The sequence below is a fragment of the Nerophis ophidion genome, linkage group LG01, assembly GCF_033978795.1.
Source record: "Nerophis ophidion isolate RoL-2023_Sa linkage group LG01, RoL_Noph_v1.0, whole genome shotgun sequence".
NCBI classification, from domain to species: Eukaryota; Metazoa; Chordata; class Actinopteri; order Syngnathiformes; family Syngnathidae; genus Nerophis; species Nerophis ophidion.
The window spans coordinates 46333640-46358112 of record NC_084611.1 but is presented as its reverse complement, the minus strand read 5'-3'; the positions used below and the strand labels follow the sequence as shown (position 1 = coordinate 46358112).

Sequence of the window (24473 nt, the reverse complement as noted above, 5' to 3'; positions counted from 1 at the left end):
TCCAATTTTTCGCCCTCAACATGTGTGACTGCCATCTGCTGGTTACACTTATCATTACATCAAGCACTTCAAAAACAAAGAACATTTTTGTTGCCTTAGGACTGGGGTCCGCAACCTTTATCACTCAAAGAGCCATTTTGACCCGTTTCACAAAATAAAGAAGATAATGGGAGCCGCAACCATTCTCGCCAATATCTGCTGATGGTCACCTAGACAACAATAATAAGGGTGTGCTATGAAGCCATTGCCTTTGACGCCTTCTACAACATGTACAAACAGCTTGCCAGCCCAGTAAGATGTTGTAAGTGGCTTCCGTTGATACATGCAAGACATATACAGGACTGTCTCAGAAAATTAAAATATTGTGATAAAGTCCTTTATTTTCCATAATGCAACTAAAAACATGAAAATGCCATACATTCTGGATTCATTACACATCAACTGAAATATTGCAAGCCTTTTATTATTTTAATATTGCTGATTATGGCATACAGCTTAAAAAAACTCAAAAATCCTATCTCAAAAAATTTGAATATTTCCTCAGACCAAGTAAAAAAAAAGATTTATAACAGCAAAACAAAATCAAACATTTGAAAATGTCAATTCATGCACTCAGTACTTGGTTAGGAATCCTTTTGCACGGATTTCTGCATCAACGCAGCGTGGCATGGAGGCAATCGGCCTGTGGCATTGCTGAGGTGTTATGGATGCCCAGGATGCATCAATAGCGGCCTTCAGCTCATTTGCATTATTCGGTCTGGTGTCTTTCAGCTTCTTCTTCACAATACCCCACACATTCTCTATGGGGTTTAGGTCAGGAGAGTTGGCAGGCCAATCGAGGACAGTATTGCCATGGTCAGTACACCAGTTACTGGTGGTTTTGGCACTGTGAGCAGGTGCCAGATCATGCTGGAAAATTAAATCATCATCTCCATAGAGCTTTACAACAGATGGAAGCATGTACACAGTTGCATTGACTCTGGACTTGATGAAACAGTGGACCAAAACCAGCAGCTGACATGGCTCCCCAAACCATTGGTGACTGAGGGAACTTCCGTTATCTAGAGTTGAGGAGTGGCTTGACCATGGGAATACGGCTATTGAAGTTGTATCTGTTGAAAAGCTCTATGGAGATGATGATTTCATTTTCCAGCATGATCTGGCACCTGTCCACAGCGCTAAAACCAGCAATAACTGGTGTACTGACCATGGCATTACTGTCCTCCATTGGCCTGCCAACTCTCCTGACCTAGACCCCATAGAGAATTTGTGGGGTATTGTGAAGAAGAAGCTGAAAGACACCAGACCCAATAATGCAAATGAGCTAAAGGCCGCTATTGCGAGCATCTTGGGCATCCATAACACCTCAGCAATGCCACAGGCCGATTGCTTCCATGCCACGCCGTATTGATGCAGTAATCCATGCAAAAGGATTCCCAACCAAGTACTGAGTGCATTAACTGACATTTTCAAATGTTTGATTTTGTTTTGCTGTTATAAATCTTTTTTTTTTTTACTTGGTCTGAGGAAATATTCAAATTTTTTGAGATAGGATTTTTGAGTTTTCTTTAGCTGTATGCCATAATCAGCAATATTAAAATAATGAAAGGCTTGCAATATTTCAGTTGATGTTTAATATAAATGGGTTGTACTTGTATAGCGCTTTTCTACCTTCAAGGTACTCAAAGCGCTTTGACACTACTTCCACATTTACCCATTCACACACACATTCACACACTGATGGAGGGAGCTGCCATGCAAGGCGCCAACCAGCACCCATCAGGAGCAAGGGTGAAGTGTCTTGCTCAGGACACAACGGACGTGACGAGGTTGGTACTAGGTGGGAATTGAACCAGGGACCCTCGGGTTGCGCACGGCCACTCTCCCACTCCGCCACGCCGCCCCGTAATGAATCTAGAATGTATGACATGTTCATTTTTTTAGTTGCATCACAGAAAATAAAGGACTTTATCACAATATTCTAATTTTCTGAGACAGTCCTGTAGTCAACAGCCATACAGGTTACACTGAAGGTTGTGATATAAACAACTTTAATGGCCTACTGAAACCCACTACTACCGACCACGCAGTCTGATAGTTTATACATCAATGATGAAATATTAACATTGCAACACATGCCAATACGGCCGGTTTAGTTTGCTAAATTGCCATTTTAAATTTCCCGCCTAGTTTCTTGTTGAAAACGTTGCGGAATGATGACGTGTGCGCGTGACGTCCCGGGTTGCAGGGGACATATTCGCGCAGCACCATTTGCGGCTAAAAGTCGTCTCTTTTCATCGCACATTTAAACAGTATTCTGGACATCTGTGTTGCTGAATCTTTTGCAATTTGTTCAATTAATAATGGAGAAGTCAAAGTAGAAAGATGGAGCTGGGAAGCTTTGGCCTTTAGCCACACAAACACATGGTGTTTCCTTGTTTAAAATTCCTGGAGGTGAAGATTTTCTATGGATCAGAGCGGTCAAGCGAACATGGTTCCCGACCCCTTGTCAACCGGCAGGTTTCGGTGAGAAAATTGTGGTAAAAAGTCGCCTCTTACCGGAGATCAGCTGAGCTTGTGCCGTCCATGCAGCTGGCGTCAAGACACCCGTGGACACACCCCTCCGACTATCAGGTACTATTTAATCTCACTAAAACACTAGCAACACAATAGAAAGATAAGGGATTTCCCAGAAATTACCCAGAATCCCATGCATCCATGACTATTCTAGGCTATATTATATACCCCCCGGATCAATCGGGGGGGTCGGCGATTATGGAGCTGAGCCACATCAGAGTGGGCAAGGAGCCGCGGGTTGCCGACCCCTACCATAGGACATCGTATTTAATGCCATTATTTAGGCAAAAATCCATGTAATGATTTGAAATGTTTTTTAATCACTTGCTGAGGATTTCAACACAACAAACAAAATGTTTTATTGGCATCTTTATCAAATGCTGGCATTTTAAAAATAATAAGTTCTTCCCAAAAAGAAGTGTTTGTTTTAAGTTGCATTAAAATTAGATCTGCTAACAGAAATCCCGTTTTTTAGGTTGGTGTTACAAAAATACTTCAAACATTTATCACACCTCATCTCACAGGCGGATGTAAAATGTAAAATAATATTATTTTATTAATGATATCGTTTGCCTGAGCAGCTGGACAGGACATATTTTAAAACAAATAAAAAAAATTTAAAATGTAGCAAATTGCGCCCCAAATTTTTGAAAATGTTGCCACAAAATCAGGCAGCAGTGATGAAGTTTGTTGTTATTTGTAAACATTTTTACACAACTGGTTGTTGTTTTTGTAACAGAAAATAAACATTCTTACACAACTGGTAGTTGTTATTGTAGCAAAAAATAAACATTCCTACGCAACTGATTGTTGTTATTGTAGCAGAAAATAAACATTCTTACACAATTTGAAGCTGTTTTATTTGGCAGAAGCTGACGTGACAAAGTGAAGGAAACAAAGTTGACAACATTTAGTAGAAAAAAGGTCAACTAAAATAGAAATAACATAACTGCTGCTCACTTGCTGGATTCTTGTCCAACAGCACATTTCACTTTTAAAAACATTCCAGATGCCGTTTGTACGAAGACTATGCTAAACGCTAAAATATTGACCAACAAAACACCCGTCACACACTAAAATATAAAGAGAGGGATGAAGGTGATATAAATATAAAAAGTGGGATGAAAGTGATATAAATATGAAGAGTGGGATGACAGCGATGTCAATACAAAGAGTGGGAATAAAGTGCTTAAGAACAAGGACAAGAAGAATTGTGCGTGCATTTTAAAGAAAGTTTGCGTGTTTTTCTTCGTATTTGACGGACGGAACTTTTTGTCGGTGCATCTTGTGTTCATACATGATCTTTGATGTTGGCTGCTCGCTAGCTTCTTATGCTAACTTTCCAACACTCGAGAGTCAAAGGCCTTTTGATATTTACCGCACCAAAATGCTAAAACAAAAAGTATTATAAAAAGACAAAATTTGACTTTTTCTGTCACTTTCCACCTTATTTCTGTTTAGTTTAATTTCTCCAATATTTCAGTCTTCCAGGCGACAGCGCCACCTGCTCCTCAGCATTATGGACGGGCGTGAGAATACGGAGCTAAGTGGCGATAGCGCCGCCTAGTCATTTCTCATTCCTGTGAGAATCCTGCGTGTGACAGAAGCATTAAGGCTCAAACAACCACCAGGTGCAGATAATACTGCATCATCTCTTTCATTCTTCACTCACGCTTCAAGTCAGAAAGCAGCCAGACTGACCATCTAAAGAAACTTGACTAGCAGGGAGAACACCTAGCCCCTCCCCCTAGGCATCTAAGGGGTTAAAGGGCACCCCGGGGCTCCTGTAGAAGTGCGGTAGCAGAGCCAGAAGGAGGCGCACCAACAGACGCAGGAGGAGGAAGGCGAAGGGCACCAGGATCTGCACCAGGTGGAAGATGGAGACGCTGAAGCGGCCGAGGACGCAGGTGAGGAAGAAGGTCCCGAGTGCCACACAGGGGTAGAGCGCCAACTTGGCCAGCATGAAAACGTGCTCCCGCCCGCCGTAGCGTACCCCCGGCTGCAGCGTCTCCCGCTCGCTGTGGAGCGCCACCACCCAGATGGCCAGCTGGAAGACGCCAGCGAAGAAGACGATGACGCAGCTGGTCTGCACCGCCTCCAGCTCGTTGCGGGAGTCAGGCGGGAACCGCTGCGTCAGCTGGTAGGCCAGCGGCAGGCCGCCCACGCAGGCCAGCGACAGCATGTTCATCAGGCCCATGAGCCGCGTGGCCTTGGTGACGTGCAGGAAGAGCGAGTGATGCACGAACCACAGCAGGCCCACCGTAGCGAAGGAGCCGAAGTAGGCCAGGTACTCGGGACCGTAGACCTGCAGGGCGGCCACCAAGCTGCCCCCGAAGCGCTTCTGGACCACGGCGGCGTCAGGAACGTTGTCTTCGCTGCGGAGACGACGGCAAAGTTTGTTGTGCTTCGCTACAAACAGGAAGTAACCCACCAGATGTCCAGGATGAGCAGCGTGGCCACGATGGCGTAGACGCCGTCGCTGAAGGCTTCCACGCGCTCTTTGCTGAGCGGCTCGCTGGGAACGTGAAACATCGCAGAGTCCGGAGTCTCCTCCGGCGGACCTGGTGAAAATCCCAACATCATCATGGCATCAACTTCTCGCACTGCAAGGTGCGCTAAGTCAAGATGGCGCTTACCCAGGACTTTACTTCGGCACCACGTGACGCTCTGGGAGACGTACGGCAGGAAGATGACCACCGCCAACAACACGTAGGACTGGAAGCCGTCAACAACAAGTAGGGTTAGAGGCAGTCAACAACATGTAGGACTGGAAGCAGTCAACAACATGTAGGACTGGAAGCAGTCAACAAAATGTAGGACTGGAAGCAGTCAACAATATGTAGGACTGGAAGCAGTCAACAACACGTAGGATTGGAAGAAGTCAAAAAAATGTAGGACTGGAAGCAGTCAACAACATGTAGGACTGGAAGCAGTCAACAACATGTAGGACTGGAAGCAGTCAACAACATGTAGGACTGGAAGCAGTCAACAAAATGTAGGACTGGAAGCAGTCAACAACATGTAGGACTGGAAGCAGTCAACAACATGTAGGACTGGAAGCAGTCAACAAAATGTAGGACTGGAAGCAGTCAACAACATGTAGGACTGGAAGCAGTCAACAACATGTAGGATTGGAAGCAGTCAACAAAATGTAGGATTGGAAGCAGTCAACAAAATGTAGGACTGGAAGCAGTCAACAACATGTAGGACTGGAAGCAGTCAACAAAATGTAGGACTGGAAGCAGTCAACAACACGTAGGATTGGAAGCAGTCAAAAAAATGTAAGACTGGAAGCAGTCAACAAAATGTAGGACTGGAAGCAGTCAACAAAATGTAGGACTGGAAGCAGTCAACAACATGTAGGATTGGAAGCAGTCAACAAAATGTAGGACTGGAAGCAGTCAACAACATGTAGGACTGGAAGCAGTCAACAACATGTAGGACTGGAAGCAGTCAACAACATGTAGGATTGGAAGCAGTCAACAAAATGTAGGACTGGAAGCAGTCAACAACATGTAGGACTGGAAGCAGTCAACAACATGTAGGACTGGAAGCAGTCAACAACATGTAGGACTGGAAGCAGTCAACAACATGTAGGACTGGAAGCAGTCAACAACACGTAGGATTGGAAGCAGTCAGAAAAATGTAGGACTGGAAGCAGTCAACAACATGTGGGACTGGAAGCAGTCAACAACATGTAGGACTGGAAGCAGTCAACAACATGTAGGACTGGAAGCAGTCAACAACATGTAGGACTGGAAGCAGTCAACAACACGTAGGATTGGAAGCAGTCAGAAAAATGTAGGACTGGAAGCAGTCAACAACATGTGGGACTGGAAGCAGTCAACAACATGTGGGACTGGAAGCAGTCAACAACACGTAGGATTGGAAGCAGTCAAAAAAATGTAGGACTGGAAGCAGTCAACAACATGTAGGACTGGAAGCAGTCAACAACACGTAGGACTGGAAGCAGTCAACAAAATGTAGGACTGGAAGCAGTCAAAAAAATGTAGGACTGGAAGCAGTCAACAACACGTAGGATTGGAAGCAGTCAACAAAATGTAGGACTGGAAGCAGTCAACAACATGTAGGATTGGAAGCAGTCAACAAAATGTAGGACTGGAAGCAGTCAACAAAATGTAGGACTGGAAGCAGTCAACAACATGTAGGACTGGAAGCAGTCAACAACACGTAGGATTGGAAGCAGTCAAAAAAATGTAGGACTGGAAGCAGTCAACAACATGTAGGATTGGAAGCAGTCAACAACATGTAGGACTGGAAGCAGTCAACAACACGTAGGATTGGAAGCAGTCAGAAAAATGTAGGACTGGAAGCAGTCAACAACATGTGGGACTGGAAGCAGTCAACAACATGTGGGACTGAAAGCAGTCAACAACATGTAGGACTGGAAGCAGTCAACAACATGTAGGACTGGAAGCAGTCAACAACATGTAGGACTGGAAGCAGTCAACAACACGTAGGATTGGAAGTAGTCAGAAAAATGTAGGACTGGAAGCAGTCAACAACATGTGGGACTGGAAGCAGTCAACAACATGTGGGACTGGAAGCAGTCAACAACATGTAGGACTGGAAGCAGTCAACAACACGTAGGATTGGAAGTAGTCAGAAAAATGTAGGACTGGAAGCAGTCAACAACATGTAGGACTGGAAGCAGTCAACAACATGTAGGACTGGAAGCAGTCAACAACATGTAGGACTGGAAGCAGTCAACAACATGTAGGACTGGAAGCAGTCAACAACACGTAGGATTGGAAGTAGTCAGAAAAATGTAGGACTGGAAGCAGTCAACAACACGTAGGATTGGAAGCAGTCAAAAAAATGTAGGACTGGAAGCAGTCAACAACATGTGGGACTGGAAGCAGTCAACAAAATGTAGGACTGGAAGCAGTCAAAAAAATGTAGGACTGGAAGCAGTCAACAACATGTAGGACTGGAAGCAGTCAACAACATGTAGGACTGGAAGCAGTCAACAACATGTAGGACTGGAAGCAGTCAACAACATGTAGGACTGGAAGCAGTCAACAACACGTAGGATTGGAAGCAGTCAAAAAAATGTAGGACTGGAAGCAGTCAACAACATGTGGGACTGGAAGCAGTCAACAAAATGTAGGACTGGAAGCAGTCAAAAAAATGTAGGACTGGAAGATGTCAACAACATGTAGGACTGGACGCAGTCAACAACATGTAGGACTGGAAGCAGTCAACAACATGTAGGACTGGAAGCAGTCAACAACATGTAGGACTGGAAGCAGTCAACAACATGTAGGATTGGAAGCAGTCAAAAAAATGTAGGACTGGAAGCAGTCAACAACATGTGGGACTGGAAGCAGTCAACAAAATGTAGGACTGGAAGCAGTCAAAAAAATGTAGGACTGGAAGATGTCAACAACATGTAGGACTGGAAGCAGTCAACAACATGTAGGACTGGAAGCAGTCAACAACATGTAGGACTGGAAGCAGTCAACAACATGTAGGACTGGAAGCAGTCAACAACATGTAGGACTGGAAGCAGTCAACAACACGTAGGACTGGAAGCAGTCAACAACACGTAGGATTGGAAGTAGTCAGAAAAATGTAGGACTGGAAGCAGTCAACAACATGTAGGACTGGAAGCAGTCAACAACATGTAGGACTGGAAGCAGTCAACAACATGTAGGACTGGAAGCAGTCAACAACATGTAGGACTGGAAGCAGTCAACAACACGTAGGATTGGAAGTAGTCAGAAAAATGTAGGACTGGAAGCAGTCAACAACACGTAGGATTGGAAGCAGTCAAAAAAATGTAGGACTGGAAGCAGTCAACAACATGTGGGACTGGAAGCAGTCAACAAAATGTAGGACTGGAAGCAGTCAAAAAAATGTAGGACTGGAAGCAGTCAACAACATGTAGGACTGGAAGCAGTCAACAACATGTAGGACTGGAAGCAGTCAACAACATGTAGGACTGGAAGCAGTCAACAACACGTAGGATTGGAAGCAGTCAAAAAAATGTAGGACTGGAAGCAGTCAACAACATGTGGGACTGGAAGCAGTCAACAAAATGTAGGACTGGAAGCAGTCAAAAAAATGTAGGACTGGAAGATGTCAACAACATGTAGGACTGGACGCAGTCAACAACATGTAGGACTGGAAGCAGTCAACAACATGTAGGACTGGAAGCAGTCAACAACATGTAGGACTGGAAGCAGTCAACAACATGTAGGATTGGAAGCAGTCAAAAAAATGTAGGACTGGAAGCAGTCAACAAAATGTAGGACTGGAAGCAGTCAAAAAAATGTAGGACTGGAAGATGTCAACAACATGTAGGACTGGAAGCAGTCAACAACATGTAGGACTGGAAGCAGTCAACAACATGTAGGACTGGAAGCAGTCAACAACATGTAGGACTGGAAGCAGTCAACAACATGTAGGACTGGAAGCAGTCAACAACACGTAGGATTGGAAGCAGTCAAAAAAATGTAGGACTGGAAGCAGTCAACAACACGTAGGATTGGAAGCAGTCAAAAAAATGTAGGACTGGAAGCAGTCAACAACATGTAGGACTGGAAGCAGTCAAAAAAATGTAGGACTGGAAGCAGTCAACAACATGTAGGACTGGAAGCAGTCAACAACACGTAGGATTGGAAGTAGTCAAAAAAATGTAGGACTGGAAGCAGTCAACAACACGTAGGATTGGAAGCAGTCAAAAAAATGTAGGACTGGAAGCAGTCAACAACATGTAGGACTGGAAGCAGTCAACAACACGTAGGACTGGAAGCAGTCAACAAAATGTAGGACTGGAAGCAGTCAACAACACGTAGGATTGGAAGCAGTCAACAACATGTAGGACTGGAAGCAGTCAACAAAATGTAGGACTGGAAGCAGTCAACAACATGTAGGATTCGAAGCAGTCAAAAAAATGTAGGACTGGAAGCAGTCAACAACACGTAGGATTGGAAGCAGTCAAAAAAATGTAGGACTGGAAGCAGTCAACAACATGTAGGACTGGAAGCAGTCAACAACACGTAGGACTGGAAGCAGTCAACAAAATGTAGGACTGGAAGCAGTCAACAACATGTAGGACTGGAAGCAGTCAAAAAAATGTAGGACTGGAAGCAGTCAACAACACGTAGGATTGGAAGCAGTCAACAAAATGTAGGACTGGAAGCAGTCAACAACACGTAGGATTGGAAGCAGTCAAAAAAATGTAGGACTGGAAGCAGTCAACAACATGTAGGACTGGAAGCAGTCAACAACACGTAGGACTGGAAGCAGTCAAAAAAATGTAGGACTGGAAGCAGTCAACAACATGTAGGACTGGAAGCAGTCAACAACACGTAGGATTGGAAGCAGTCAAAAAAATGTAGGACTGGAAGCAGTCAACAACATGTAGGACTGGAAGCAGTCAACAACACGTAGGACTGGAAGCAGTCAACACAATGTAGGACTGGAAGCAGTCAACAACATGTAGGACTGGAAGCAGTCAAAAAAATGTAGGACTGGAAGCAGTCAACAACATGTAGGACTGGAAGCAGTCAACAACACGTAGGATTGGAAGCAGTCAACAACATGTGGGACTGGAAGCAGTCAACAACACGTAGGACTGGAAGCAGTCAACACAATGTAGGACTGGAAGCAGTCAACAACATGTAGGACTGGAAGCAGTCAAAAAAATGTAGGACTGGAAGCAGTCAACAACATGTAGGACTGGAAGCAGTCAACAACACGTAGGATTGGAAGCAGTCAACAACATGTAGGACTGGAAGCAGTCAACAAAATGTAGGACTGGAAGCAGTCAACAACATGTAGGACTGGAAGCAGTCAACAACATGTAGGACTGGAAGCAGTCAACAACACGTAGGATTGGAAGCAGTCAAAAAAATGTAGGACTGGAAGCAGTCAACAACATGTAGGACTGGAAGCAGTCAACAACATGTAGGACTGGAAGCAGTCAACAACATGTAGGACTGGAAGCAGTCAACAACATGTAGGACTGGAAGCAGTCAACAACATGTAGGACTGGAAGCAGTCAACAAAATGTAGGACTGGAAGCAGTCAACAACATGTAGGACTGGAAGCAGTCAACAACATGTAGGACTGGAAGCAGTCAACAAAATGTAGGACTGGAAGCAGTCAACAACATGTAGGACTGGAAGCAGTCAACAACATGTAGGACTGGAAGCAGTCAACAACATGTAGGACTGGAAGCAGTCAACAAAATGTAGGACTGGAAGCAGTCAACAACATGTAGGACTGGAAGCAGTCAACAACATGTAGGACTGGAAGCAGTCAACAAAATGTAGGACTGGAAGCAGTCAACAACATGTAGGACTGGAAGCAGTCAACAACATGTAGGACTGGAAACAGTCAACAACATGTAGGACTGGAAGCAGTCAACAAAATGTAGGACTGGAAGCAGTCAACAACATGTAGGACTGGAAGCAGTCAACAACATGTAGGACTGGAAGCAGTCAACAAAATGTAGGACTGGAAGCAGTCAACAACATGTAGGACTGGAAGCAGTCAACAAAATGTAGGACTGGAAGCAGTCAACAACATGTAGGACTGGAAGCAGTCAACAACATGTAGGACTGGAAGCAGTCAACAAAATGTAGGACTGGAAGCAGTCAACAACATGTAGGACTGGAAGCAGTCAACAAAATGTAGGACTGGAAGCAGTCAACAACATGTAGGACTGGAAGCAGTCAACAACATGTAGGACTGGAAGCAGTCAACAAAATGTAGGACTGGAAGCAGTCAACAACATGTAGGACTGGAAGCAGTCAACAACATGTAGGACTGGAAGCAGTCAACAACATGTAGGACTGGAAGCAGTCAACAACATGTAGGACTGGAAGCAGTCAACAAAATGTAGGACTGGAAGCAGTCAACAACATGTAGGACTGGAAGCAGTCAACAACATGTAGGACTGGAAGCAGTCAACAACATGTAGGACTGGAAGCAGTCAACAACATGTAGGACTGGAAGCAGTCAACAACATGTAGGACTGGAAGCAGTCAACAAAATGTAGGACTGGAAGCAGTCAACAACATGTAGGACTGGAAGCAGTCAACAAAATGTAGGACTGGAAGCAGTCAACAACATGTAGGACTGGAAGCAGTCAACAAAATGTAGGACTGGAAGCAGTCAACAACATGTAGGACTGGAAGCAGTCAACAACATGTAGGACTGGAAGCAGTCAACAAAATGTAGGACTGGAAGCAGTCAACAACATGTAGGACTGGAAGCAGTCAACAACATGTGGGACTGGAAGTAGTCAACAACATGTAGGACTGGAAGCAGTCAACAAAATGTAGGACAAACTGTGCAATAGACTGCAACAGAGGCTATATTTTTAGCGAAGATTAAGATTGTACGGCATAAGCAGCCACATCATAATGATTTTCTACCGTGCCATTGTAGAGAGCATCATTAGATACGGGATTACCTCATGGTTTGGCAACCTAACCGTTAAGCTAAGAAAGCTAAGAAAATTATTTCCAATTCACAACACCCACTCTTCCCTGAATGTGGAACCCTACCATTAGAGAGAAGACTCCGGGTCCCACTATGCAAATCTAACCGCCTCAAATTATCATTTGTCCCAGCCTCCATTAAGCTGACCAACAATGTGCAATAGAATGTTAAAGGCCTACTGAAACCCACTACTACAGACCACGCAGTCTGATAGTTTATATATCGATGAAATATTAACATTGCAACACATGCCAATACGGCCTTTTTAGTTTACTAAATTGCAATTTTAAATTTCCCGGGAGTTTCGTCTTGAAAACGTTGTGTAATGATGACGTGTACGCAAGACGTCACGGGTTTTTAGGAAGTACGAGCGCTACGCACACACACAGCTAAATGTCGTCTGCTTTAACGGCATAATTACACAGTATTTTGGACATCTGTGTTGCTGAATCTTTTGCAATTTGTTCAATTAATATTGGAGAAGTCAAAGTAGCAAGATGGAGTTGGGAAGCTTCAGCCTTTAGCCACACAAACACACGGTGATTCCTTGTTTAAAATTCACGGAGTTGAAACTTTCCTATGGATCACAGCGGACATGGATCCCGACCACTTGTCAACCAGCAGGTTTTGGTGAGAAAATTGTGGTTAAAAAGTCGCTTCTTACCGGATATCAGTTGAGCTTGCGCCTCCCGTACAGCTGTCGTCGACTTCCCCGAGACACTGCGCGTCAACATGGTGGACGTACACTTCGGACTATCAGGTACTGTTAAACTCACTAAAACACTAGCAACACAATAAAAAGATAAGGGATTTCCCAGAATTATCCTAGTAAATGTCTCTAAAAAACAAATGAATCCGTCTCAATGGAACGCGATTGCAATCGCCTTTTTTTTTTTTTTTTTTTTCCTAGTCCGTCGCTATCAATATCCTCAAACACGAATCTTTCATCCTCGCTCAAATTAATGGGGAAATCGTCATTTTCTCGGTCCGAATAGCACTTTTTGTTGGAGGCTCCCATTATAAACAATGTGAATATATGAGGAGCCCTCAACGAGTGACGTCATCGTCTGCGACTTCCGGTAGAGGCAGGGCTTTTCTCCAGTCGCGAACTTTATCGTGGATGTTCTCTACCAAATCCTTTCAGCAAAAATATGGGAATATCGCGAAATGACACATAGAATGGACCTGCTATCCCCGTTTAAATAAGAAAATCTCATTTCAGTAGGCCTTTAATACATAGGTTAGCACTTTTTTAGCACAAAGCACTATAGCACATAGCACTTTAGTACTAAACACTTTAGCACACAGCACTTTATCCATGAGCTCTGGTGCAATGCACACTGGTACTTTATCTTTATCTCCATACTGTAGATTTTATGCCTACATCAAAGTGCCACCTATGTCTATCAAGCTCCATGTTCTGATGTTTAAATGTTAGTTTTCTGGTTGTGATTGTGTCTTTGCTTGTGTTTTTGTTCTGTTGTTTTTATGTATGTTAAAAAAGCAATGATGCACTGTGTCCAAGACACATTTCCCCACGGGGACAATAAAGCTGAATCTTGAACCTTGACTGGAAGCAGTCAACAAGATGTTGGACTGGAAGCAGTCACAAGCTCAGGCTATTGCTAGCATCACATTTCGTGTTAGCATCAGAATTTCAAAGTGGTGTGACACTGACATTCAACAGTTAGCTCTATGCTAATAATAATAATGGATTAGATCCATATCGCGCTTTTCTATTATACTCAAAGCGCTCACAAAGAAATGGGAACCCATCATTCATTCACACCTGGTGGTGGTAAGCTACATCTGTAGCCACAGCTGCCCTGAGGTAGACTGACGGAAGCGTGGCTGCCAGTTTGCGCCTACGGCCCCTCCGACCACCATCATTCATCATTCATTCACCAGTGTGAGCGGCACCGGGGGCAAAGGGTGAAGTGTCCAGCCCAAGGACACAACGGCAGCGACTTTGATGTCAATAGGTGGGAAGCGAACCTGCAACCCTCAGGTTTCTGGCACGGCCGCTCTACCCACTACGCCATGCCGCCCCAAATGTGTAATGTGTAGCGGGCGGGACTAACCAGCTGGAACAGGACTAAGGACAAGATGCTGGCAAAGAGGCACATGAGAGGAACCCTCAGCAGAACTTTCAGGATGTGATGCTTATAGAACTCGCGGTTCTCTGACTCCTGGACGTGGCGGTCCAGGAGGAACGGCCGGCTGAAGGCGTACAACACGATCAGCGACTGTGAGGGCGAAACACATCCTTGGTCAGGAGGGACGGAGACGTCCTCACCTGGAGGACGGCGAGGACCATGACACGTTCTCACCTGGAGGACGCCGAGGACCATGACACAGCCACAGAAGAGAAGAATCCCCAGCACATTGGCAGGAAAGGCGGCCATCAGAGAGAACTGCAAAGAGAGGTCGTCTGGTCCCGACTTGTGCGGCAAAAGGTGAGGCCATACTGACCGTGTACGGCAGGAAGGTGATCAGCATCATGCACGCCTGCAAGCACAGCACAACATCAGGAACAACACCAGTTCTGGTCTACGTGTCCGCTAATTACCAGGTTCAACAACGCCACGCAGTCGTCGATCCGCACAATCAACTGGAATAACCTGGACGCACCTCGGAGGAAGAGCAGATGTTGGTCAGATTGGAACAAGGTGTTGGAACAGATGTTGGTCAAACTTGAACAGGATGTTGGAAAAGATGTTGGTCAGACTTGAACAAGGTGTTAGAACAGATGTTGGTCAGACTGGAACAAGGTGTTAGAACAGATGTTGGTCAGATTGGAACAAGGTGTTGGAACAGATGTTGGTCAGATTGGAACAAGGTATTGGAACAGATGGTGGTCAAACTTGAACAGGATGTTGGAAAAGATGTTGGTCAGACTGGAACAAGGTGTTAGAACAGATGTTGGTCAGACTGGAACAAGGTGTTAGAACAGATGTTGGTCAGACTGGAACAAGGTGTTAGAACAGATGTTGGTCAGATTAGAACAAGGTGTTGGAACAGATGTTGGTCAGATTGGAACAAGGTATTGGAACAGATGGTGGTCAAACTTGAACAGGATGTTGGAAAAGATGTTGGTCAGACTGGAACAAGGTGTTAGAACAGATGTTGGTCAGACTGGAACAAGGTGTTAGAACAGATGTTGGTCAGATTGGAACAAGGTGTTGGAACAGATGTTGGTCGGATTGGAACAAGGGGTTGGAACAGATGTTGGTCAGATTGGAACAGGGTGTTGGAACAGATGTTGGTCAAATTGGAACAAGATCTGAGAACAAGATGTTGGAAAGAGATGTTAGTCAGACTGGAACAAGGTGTTGGAACAGATGTTGATCAGACTCGAACAAGATTTTGGTCAGACTGGAACAAGATGTTGGTCAGACTGGAACAGGATGTTGGTCAGACTGGAACAAGGTTTTGGAACAGATATTGGTCAGATTGGAACAAGGTGTTGGAACAGATGCTGGTCGGATTGGAACAAGATCTGAGAACAAGATGTTGGAAAGAGATGTTGGTCAGACTGGAAGAAGGTGTTGGAACAGATGTTGGTCAGACTCGAACAAGATTTTGGTCAGACTGCAACAAGATTTTGGAACAGATGTTGGTCAGACTGGAACAAGATTTTTGGAACAGATGTTGGTCAGATTGGAACAAAATCTTGAAACAAGATGTTGGTCGGACTGGAACAAGATGTTGGAACAGATGTTGGTCAGACTGGAACAAGGTGTTGGAACAGATGTTGGTCAGACTGGAACAAGGTGTTGGAACAGATGTTGGTCAGACTGGAACAGGGTGTTGGAACAGATGTTGGTCAGACTGGAACAAGAAGGGATCTAAAAGAAGCACTGGAAGGCAAACAGGAACAAAAGAAAGTCTGACCACAGAACAACAAGTCCAACCCAAAGACTACCAACATAGGTCTAGCAGGACAGATGTCAGACGACAGAACAAGAATAGCGACTAAAACAACATTGGGACTGAAGAAAAGTCAACAAGGAATAAAAGAAAAGGGAAATCAGGAACAGGAACAAATCATTTTAAAGAGGACTCAACAGGAACAACCTATGATGACACATAAAGGCATTATTAAATGGAACATGATTATGACTGACCCACAAACCGTTCTCTGGTTCCCCCAACCATTAAATATGATTATGACTGACCCTCACACCGTTCTCTGGTTCGCCAAACCATTAAATATGATTATGACTGACCCTCACACCGTTCTCTGGTTCCCCCAACCATTAAATATGATTATGACTGATCCTCACACCGTTCTCTGGTTCCCCCAACCATTAAATATGATTATGACTGATCCTCACACCGTTCTCTGGTTCCCCCAACCATTAAATATGATTATGACTGACCCTTACACCGTTCTCTGGTTCCCCCAACCATTAAATATGATTATAACTGACCCTTACACCGTTCTCGGGTTTCCCAACCATTAAATATGCTTATGACTGACCCTCACACCATTCTTTGGTTCCCCCAACCATTAAATATTATTATGACTGACCCCCACACCGTTATATGGTTCCCCCAACCATTAAATATGATTATGACTGACCCTCACACCGTTCTCTGGACACTCTCACTGGTTCCCCCAACCATGAAATAATCCCGCCATGTTTGTTCCACATAAAAGGTGCAATGAAAGAGGTTTTATGTGAATAATCCTGATTTCAATAGTGAAAGGAATACATTGAGACCATCAGGGTAGGTGTCAAACAGGAAGTGAGGTCACACACCTGATGTGGGCGGCCCAGGCCATGGTGACGATGAGGAAAGTCATCAGGTAGACGGCGATCTTGGTGGTGAGAAGAAGCCGGACGCTCTGCTTGAACTCCTGAAGAGGAAGAAGACGTCACCATGGTAACACGACCCCAATGCCATGTGTGACTTCACCTCGTCCTCCTCCATCTTGGTGTGGGCCACAGGCAGGATCTGCAAACACCATAACATTATCACCTGCAAACACCACCACATGATCACCTGCAAACACCATCACATTATTACCTGCAAACACCACCACATTATCACCTACAAACATCATCACATTATCACCTGCAAACACCACCACATTATCACCTACAAACCCCATCACATTATCACCTGCAAACACCATCACATTATCAACTGCAATCACCACCACATTATCACCTGCAAACGCCACTACATTATCACCTGCAAAAACCATCACATTATCAACTGCAATTACCATCACATTATCACCTGCAAACACCATCACGTTATCACCTGCAAACACCATCACGTTATCACCTACAAACACCACCACGTTATCACCTACAAACACCACTACATAATCACCTGCAAACGCCAACACATTATCACCTGCAAAAACCACATTATCACCTGCAAGCACCATCACATTAACACCTGCAAACACCACCACATTATCACCTGCAAACACCTTCACATTATCACCTGCAAACACCATCACATTATGACTTGTGCCATTGTTCACTTCTAGAAATAACCCCTGGACTTTGGTTTCAGGTCATATATTCCACAGACCAGGGGTCGGGAACCTTTTTGGCTGAGAGAGCCGAAAAGCCAAATATTTTAAAATGTATTTCCTTAAGAGCCATATAATATTTTTTTTAACACTGAACACAACTAAACACGTGCATTTTTAAGTAAGACCAACATTTCTAGAGTATAATAGGTCTCTTATTCTGTGTAATAACATTGTTATTCTGAAGTTAACTGTGGAGGGGGCGTGGCCTGCGGGCCTGCAGCGACAGGTGCGTAGATGGCCCACCTGGGCCTTGTTATCTAACCACCTGTCGCTCTGTTATAAGCAGCAGCCAGGAGGAGAAATTGGGTTGGGGCTGGAAATACAATTGCTGGAAAACAACTGAGAGACTTATTGAAAAATAAAACAATATTGTAACCCTGAAACAGGCTTTCATGTCGGTACTTGGGAGTCTGAAGAACCCCCAGGAGGGCAAGCCCCACACTAACCAATAATAACTAAATAACTTGTTACCATTAACGCAACTTTTTGAACGGATGGATGGATTAAAAATGCATGAGAATCTTTTATATTTTGAACATTATTTTTAACACTGTGATTACAAGTGAAATTATTCATTACTTATCGTTTTAAGCAACATCAGCTCAGATTTATCCGAGAGCCAGATGCAGTCATCAAAAGAGCCACATCTGGCTACCGAGCCATAGGTTCCCTACCCCAGCCACAGACTATTGACTTTAGTTTCAGGTGGGACATTCCACAGACTATTGGACTTTAGTTTCAGGTGGGACATTCCAGACTATTGGACTTTGGCCAACTGTTCTTTAGGATTCCAACCTCAAAACAAGTCTACACAGACAAGACCAGTCTGCTGGGGGTGTTTAGACTGAGATTCCACCTGGAAGTACAACTGTCTTCTAGCCGTCCATGTCGTTCTACTCCTATGGATTCTTCATTCATCACTCCAACAATGTTTGTAAGTTTTACAATATAACTAAAACAATTCTTACTCAATAAAAACTTCCATGATTGATCAATCAATCAATCAATGTTTACTTATATAGCCCTAAATCACTAATGTCTCAAAGGGCTGCACAAACCACTACGACATCCTCGGTAGGCCCACATAAGGGCAAGGAAAACTCACACCCAGTGGGACATCGGTGACGATAATGACCCAGTGGGACGTCGGTGACAATGATGACTATGAGAACATGATACTGTGATACTGATGATACTGATGACTATGAGAACATATGAGAACATGATACTGTGAAAGATCAATCCATAATGGATCCAACACAGTGTAGGGCTGGGCCAGATGGCCTTTTATTAATATCTCCGTATGTTTAGGCCATGTGACCATACACCATATATATGTGGCTATGTTTAGGTCATGTGACCATACACCATATATATGTGGCTATGTTTAGGTCATGTGACCATACACCATATATATGCGGATATGTAGCCTTAGCCTTGAATGAACACTTGGTGCATATAATGACAGTAGTACGATGCTTCTATGTGTCTGCATTAAAACATTCTTCTTCTTACTGCATTAATATATGCTCCTTTTAAACTTTCATGCAGAGAAGGAAATCACAACTAAAAGTGTATTTATGAAACAGTTATTGGCACAGTGGCACAAACATTCATGTCATTTCCAAACAGAAAGTGCAAAATTGTCAGAGACATTGTAAAACAAGCTATGAGTGCACTTTCGTACATGATGTCACTAAGATGACATATCATAACAACACTAAAATAAAGTGCACTTTTTGTACAGAACGCCACTACAATAGTTTAAAACAAATAAAGTGCACTTTTGTGCATGATGTCACACAAACTATTTCAATAAGTGTCAAATAAAAATGAGCTGCATAATAGGAAATCCAATAGTGTCCGTCCTTCACTATGTGGTAGGTTCCTGCAGACATTATCTCCTTCTGTTTTTGACTTGTTTTTTCATACGGTGTTGGTGTGGAAATGTTTGCCTCGGCATTTTGATGGTGTGGCACCGAATGGAGATGTTGACATGCGGAGTAGGCAATCTTCATTCTCTAGCAGGTGACTTATCAAATGATGCTATATATTTGCAGTAATGCTACTTTTTTGTCCCACATTGGACAAATTAAGGTTGTCTGTTCGACATATTCGCACTTGGAGCCAAACCACCGCCAGACGATGGACCCCCTGCTGTTTTTCCTGGGAATTATTTATTCCTTCATTTGTTACCAGATTGGCACCTTCTTTCTCTCGTATTACCACTCGCACGGCTCCGCTAGGATCACAGCTAACATTAGCAACGCTGCTACCTCTCTGCTGGGCGCGGGCGTATACATATGTGACGTATGAAGTGACAGTATGTGACGTATGAGGTGACAATATGTGACGTGTGAGGTGACAGTATCTGACGTGTGAGGTGACAGTATGTGACGTATGACGTGACAATATGTGACGTGTGAGGTGACAGTATGTGACGTATGCCGTGACAATATGTGACGTGTGAGGTGACAGTATGTGACGTATGAGGTGACAGTATGTGACGTGTGAGGTGACAGTATGTGACATATGACGTGACAGTATGTGACAGTATGTGACATATGACGTGACGGTATGTGACATATGACGTGATAGAGTGTGATGTATGAGGTCACAGTATGTGACATATGACGTGACAGTATGTGACGTATGAGGTGACAGTATGTGACGTATGAGGTGACAGTATGTGACGTATGAGGTGACAGTATGTGACGTATGAGGTGACAGTATGTGACATGTGACGTGACAGTATGTGACGTGTGAGGTGACAGTATGTGACGTATGAGGTGACAGTATGTGACTTGTGAGGTGACAGTGTGTGACATATGACGTGACAGTATGTGACGTGTCAGGTGACAGTATGTGGCATATGACGTGACAGTATGTGACGTGTGAGGTGACAGTATGTGACATATGAGGAGACAGTATGTGACGTATGAGGTGACAGTATGTGACATACGAGGTGACAGTATGTGACGTATGAGGTGACAGTATGTGACATATGACGTGACAGTATGTGATATACGAGGTGACAGTATGTGACGTATGAGGTGACAGTATGTGACGTATGAGGTGACGGTATGTGACGTATAAGTGACAGTATTAACTTATAATGGCATTCTTTTTGTATTGTTTCACTTTCACAAAGTCCTCTGTAAATTCAGCAAAACATCAGTGTGGAGTTATTGAGTCTGTTTACCTGACTGGAGAGCTAGCTAGCACAGCTAGTGGGTCCATGACCAAGACTTCTGTTTTGTTTGATCCACCGTTTTACTGCCATTTTACAGACACCATTTGGAAACAATTAAGGTATGCAAATAAACATTTACTAAATATTTCTGTGTAAATAACTAATTTCACAACGTATATATCTGAGACTTATAGTCCGCTGCGGCTAAAATACGGAAACATATTGTTTTCTTCTCAAATTTTGTGAATGTGGCTTATATAGAGGAGCGCTCTATAGTTTGGAAAATGTGCATCATTTACAGACGGTCTCTAATCATTTACAGATGGTCCCTTAACCACAGCAGTAGCACGGGCTGACATAATTTACATAAGGTTTCTTATCACTTCCAGACAGTTCCTTATCATTTACAGATGGTCCCTTAATGACAGCAATAGCATGGGCTTACATCCATCCATTCATTCATTCATTCATTTTCTACCGCTTATTCCCATCCCCGGTTATCATTTACAGATGGTCCCTTAACCACAGCAGTAGCATGGGCTGACATCCCAGGGCATCATTTACAGACGGTCCCTTAACCACAGCAATAGCATGGACTGACATCATTTACAGATGGTCCCTTAACCACAGCAGTATCATCGGCTGACATCCCCAGGCATCATTTACAGACGGTCCCTTATCATTTACAGACAGTCCCTTAACCACAGCAGTAGCACGGGCTGACATAATTTACATGAGGTCTCTTATCACTTACAGACAGTTCCTTATCATTTACAGATGGTCCCTTAACAACAGCAATAGTACGGGCTGACATCCATCCATCCATCCATCCATCCATCCATTTTCTACCGCTTATTCCCATCCCCGGCTATCATTTACAGATGGTCCCTTAACCACAGCAGTAGCATGGGCTGACATCCCAGGGCATCATTTACAGACGGTCCCTTAACCACAGCAATAGCATGGACTGACATCATTTACAGATGGTCCCTTAACCACAGCAGTATCATTGGCTGACATCCCCAGGCATCATTTACAGACAGTCCCTTATCATTTACAGACAGTCCCTTAACCACAGCAGTAGCATGGGCTGACATAATTTACATGAGGTCTCATCACTTACAGACAGTTCCTTATCATTTACAGATGGTCCCTTAACCACAGCAATAGCACGGGCTGACATCCATCCATCCATCCATCCATTTTTCTACCGTTTATTCCCATCCCCGGTTATCATTTACAGATGGTCCCTTAACCAAAGCAATAGCATGGGCTGATATCCCAGGGCATCATTTACAGACGGTCCCTTAACCACAGCAGTAGCATGGGCTGACATCCCAGGGCATCATTTACAGACGGTCCCTTAACCACAGCAATAGCATGGACTGACATCATTTACAGACGGTTCCTTGTCATTTACAGACAGTCCCTTAACCACAACCAGTAGGGCTGACATAATCTACATAATGTCTCTTATCACTTAAAGACAGTTTCTTATCATTTACACACGGTCCCTTAACCACAGCAGTAGCACGGGCTGACATAATTTACATGAGGTCTCATCACTTACAGACAGTTCCTTATCATTTACAGATGGTCCCTTAACCAAAGCAATAGCACGGGCTGACATCCATCCATCCATCCATCCATCCATCCATCCATCCATTTTCTACCGCTTATTCCCATCCCCGGTTATCATTTACAGATGGTCCCTTAACCACAGCAGTAGCATGGGCTGACATCCCAGGGCATCATTTACAGACGGTCCCTTAACCACAGCAGTAGCATGGGCTGACATCCCAGGGCATCATTTACAGACGGTCCCTTAACCACAGCAGTAGCATGGGCTGACATCCCAGGGCATCATTTACAGACGGTCCCTTAACCACAGCAATAGCATGGACTGACATCATTTACAGACGGTTCCTTGTTATTTACAGACAGTCCCTTAACCGCAACCAGTAGGGCTGACATAATCTACATAATGTCTCTTATCACTTAAAGACAGTTTCTTATCATTTACACACGGTCCCTTAACCACAGCAGTAGCACAGGCTGACATCCCTGGGCATCATTTACAGATGGTCCCTTATCATTTACAGACGGCCCCTAACCACAATAGTAGCGCGGACTGACATCATTTACAGACGGTCCCTTATCATTTACAGACGGTTTCTTAAACCCAGCAGCAGCCCGGGCTGCCATGCCAGGACATGAGGTCCCAATGCCGGGACAAGCAGTCGGCTGGGCTGGGTTTGGGAGATTTTACTTTGGGTACCGGCGGAGTGTCTCACCATGACGGTGGCGATGATGGATATGAGTGCGTCGCTGTAGGCCAGCAGGCGGTGGGAGGACTGCGTGCCGCCGGGGTCCTGATCGCTCTCCGTGGAGGCCGCCGGCTGCTCCACCGCCTCGCCGACGGTCGGCTGCTGGATGACAGCGTCCTCCGCGTCCTCCGCGTCCTCCCTGTCGTGGTCGCGGTGCTGCCGGTCCATGTTTTTGTTTGCAGACAGTTTGACCGGGCGGGGGCGGGGCTACCGGAAGCGGAAGTGCGTGGGGTAGCAGTGCTTGCGAGCGGGGAAAAGTCTGAAACCGACCCAGATCCCTATTATTATCCATTTCTATCCCTTGTTCCTGTTGGGTTCGTTGGAGCCTATCGCAACTGCATTCGGGCGAAAGGCGGCGTACACCCTGGACAAGTCGCTGACTCATCGCAGGGCCAACGCAGATACATTATAATTATTTTTTGTTTAGTTTTTTAAATACTGATCCTTTTTAAAATATAGCCAATAATTTAAGTTAACAAAGTAACATAAATTACCTTAAAGAAAATAGAATTTAAAAGCTAAAATATGTGTTTTTCTCTTTTGCCGCTAGAGGGAGACATTCCTCCTAATAAGTGAACGCAGTTCTTTGTTGTTTTAATGCAGAAATGAATATAATTTCCCATAATGATACCACTATTTACTTTGACAACGTTTTAGCCAGATATTATTTACCGTAGAGAAAATGGTCTTTTGTTTTGGAAATCAAATGAAATATTCAATTTGCACACAAATAGTGCACATTACAAACGGCTGGTTTGGAGGAAGAGTTAAGACAAGATAGTTTTATAAACATCTCCGCCATATTTCAGTTGACATTTGGGGACTTCACAGGTACCAACAGGCAGAGGTGGGACCAAGTCATTGTTTTGCAAGTCACAAGTAAGTCTCAAGTCTTTGCCCTCAAGTCTCGAGTCAAGACAGGGAAGTCCCGAGTCAAGTCCAAAGTCAATACCGGGAAGTCTCAAGTCAAGTCCCAAGTCCTGCATTTAGAGTTTCGAGTCATTTCAAGTCTTTTTAACCACAGACTAATATATGTGCACAGATTGTGTATGCTTTTAAAACGCTGAATGTATATATATATTGTAAAAAAAACAGTGCTGACATTGCACTTCATAATAGCACTATTGACCAGTTATTCTAAACATTTAACTCATTCCTTTACAGTACAAACACATTTGAAAAAACAAGTGCAACTGTACTTATTTGCACAAAAGTGTTAACATTGTATTTCCATGGAATATTGCATTGTAACTAGTTCTACAGCAGTTTATATCACGTTGTTACCTTATCTCATTGATCTCATCTCACACTATATATGTGTTTATGTGTGCGTACACATAAA

The 24473-nt window shown here is 44.1% G+C and overlaps 1 protein-coding gene across 3 annotated transcripts; it reads right to left on the bottom strand.

Annotated features, from left to right (window-relative positions):
- Positions 1-3420: 3420 nt before the first annotated feature.
- On the bottom strand, positions 3421-23326 carry tmem175 (transmembrane protein 175). 3 transcript variants are annotated; one of them, XM_061905018.1, is made up of 10 exons: positions 23099-23326; positions 16978-17016; positions 16821-16918; positions 14624-14675; positions 14527-14562; positions 14385-14468; positions 14136-14300; positions 5214-5292; positions 5009-5138; positions 3421-4952 (listed from the first exon to the last, which is right to left on the bottom strand). In XM_061905018.1, the coding sequence occupies exons 1-10, from the start codon at positions 23297-23299 to the stop codon at positions 4325-4327; spliced, it is 1512 nt and encodes a 503-aa protein (XP_061761002.1). In that variant the 5' UTR covers positions 23300-23326; the 3' UTR covers positions 3421-4324. The 3 variants fall into 3 exon arrangements, with proteins under 3 accessions (XP_061761002.1, XP_061761005.1, XP_061761010.1); XM_061905021.1 differs by lacking the exon at positions 16978-17016; XM_061905026.1 differs by lacking the exons at positions 14624-14675; positions 23099-23326 and having other exon boundaries at positions 16978-17010.
- Between the last annotated feature and the right edge of the window lie 1147 nt (positions 23327-24473).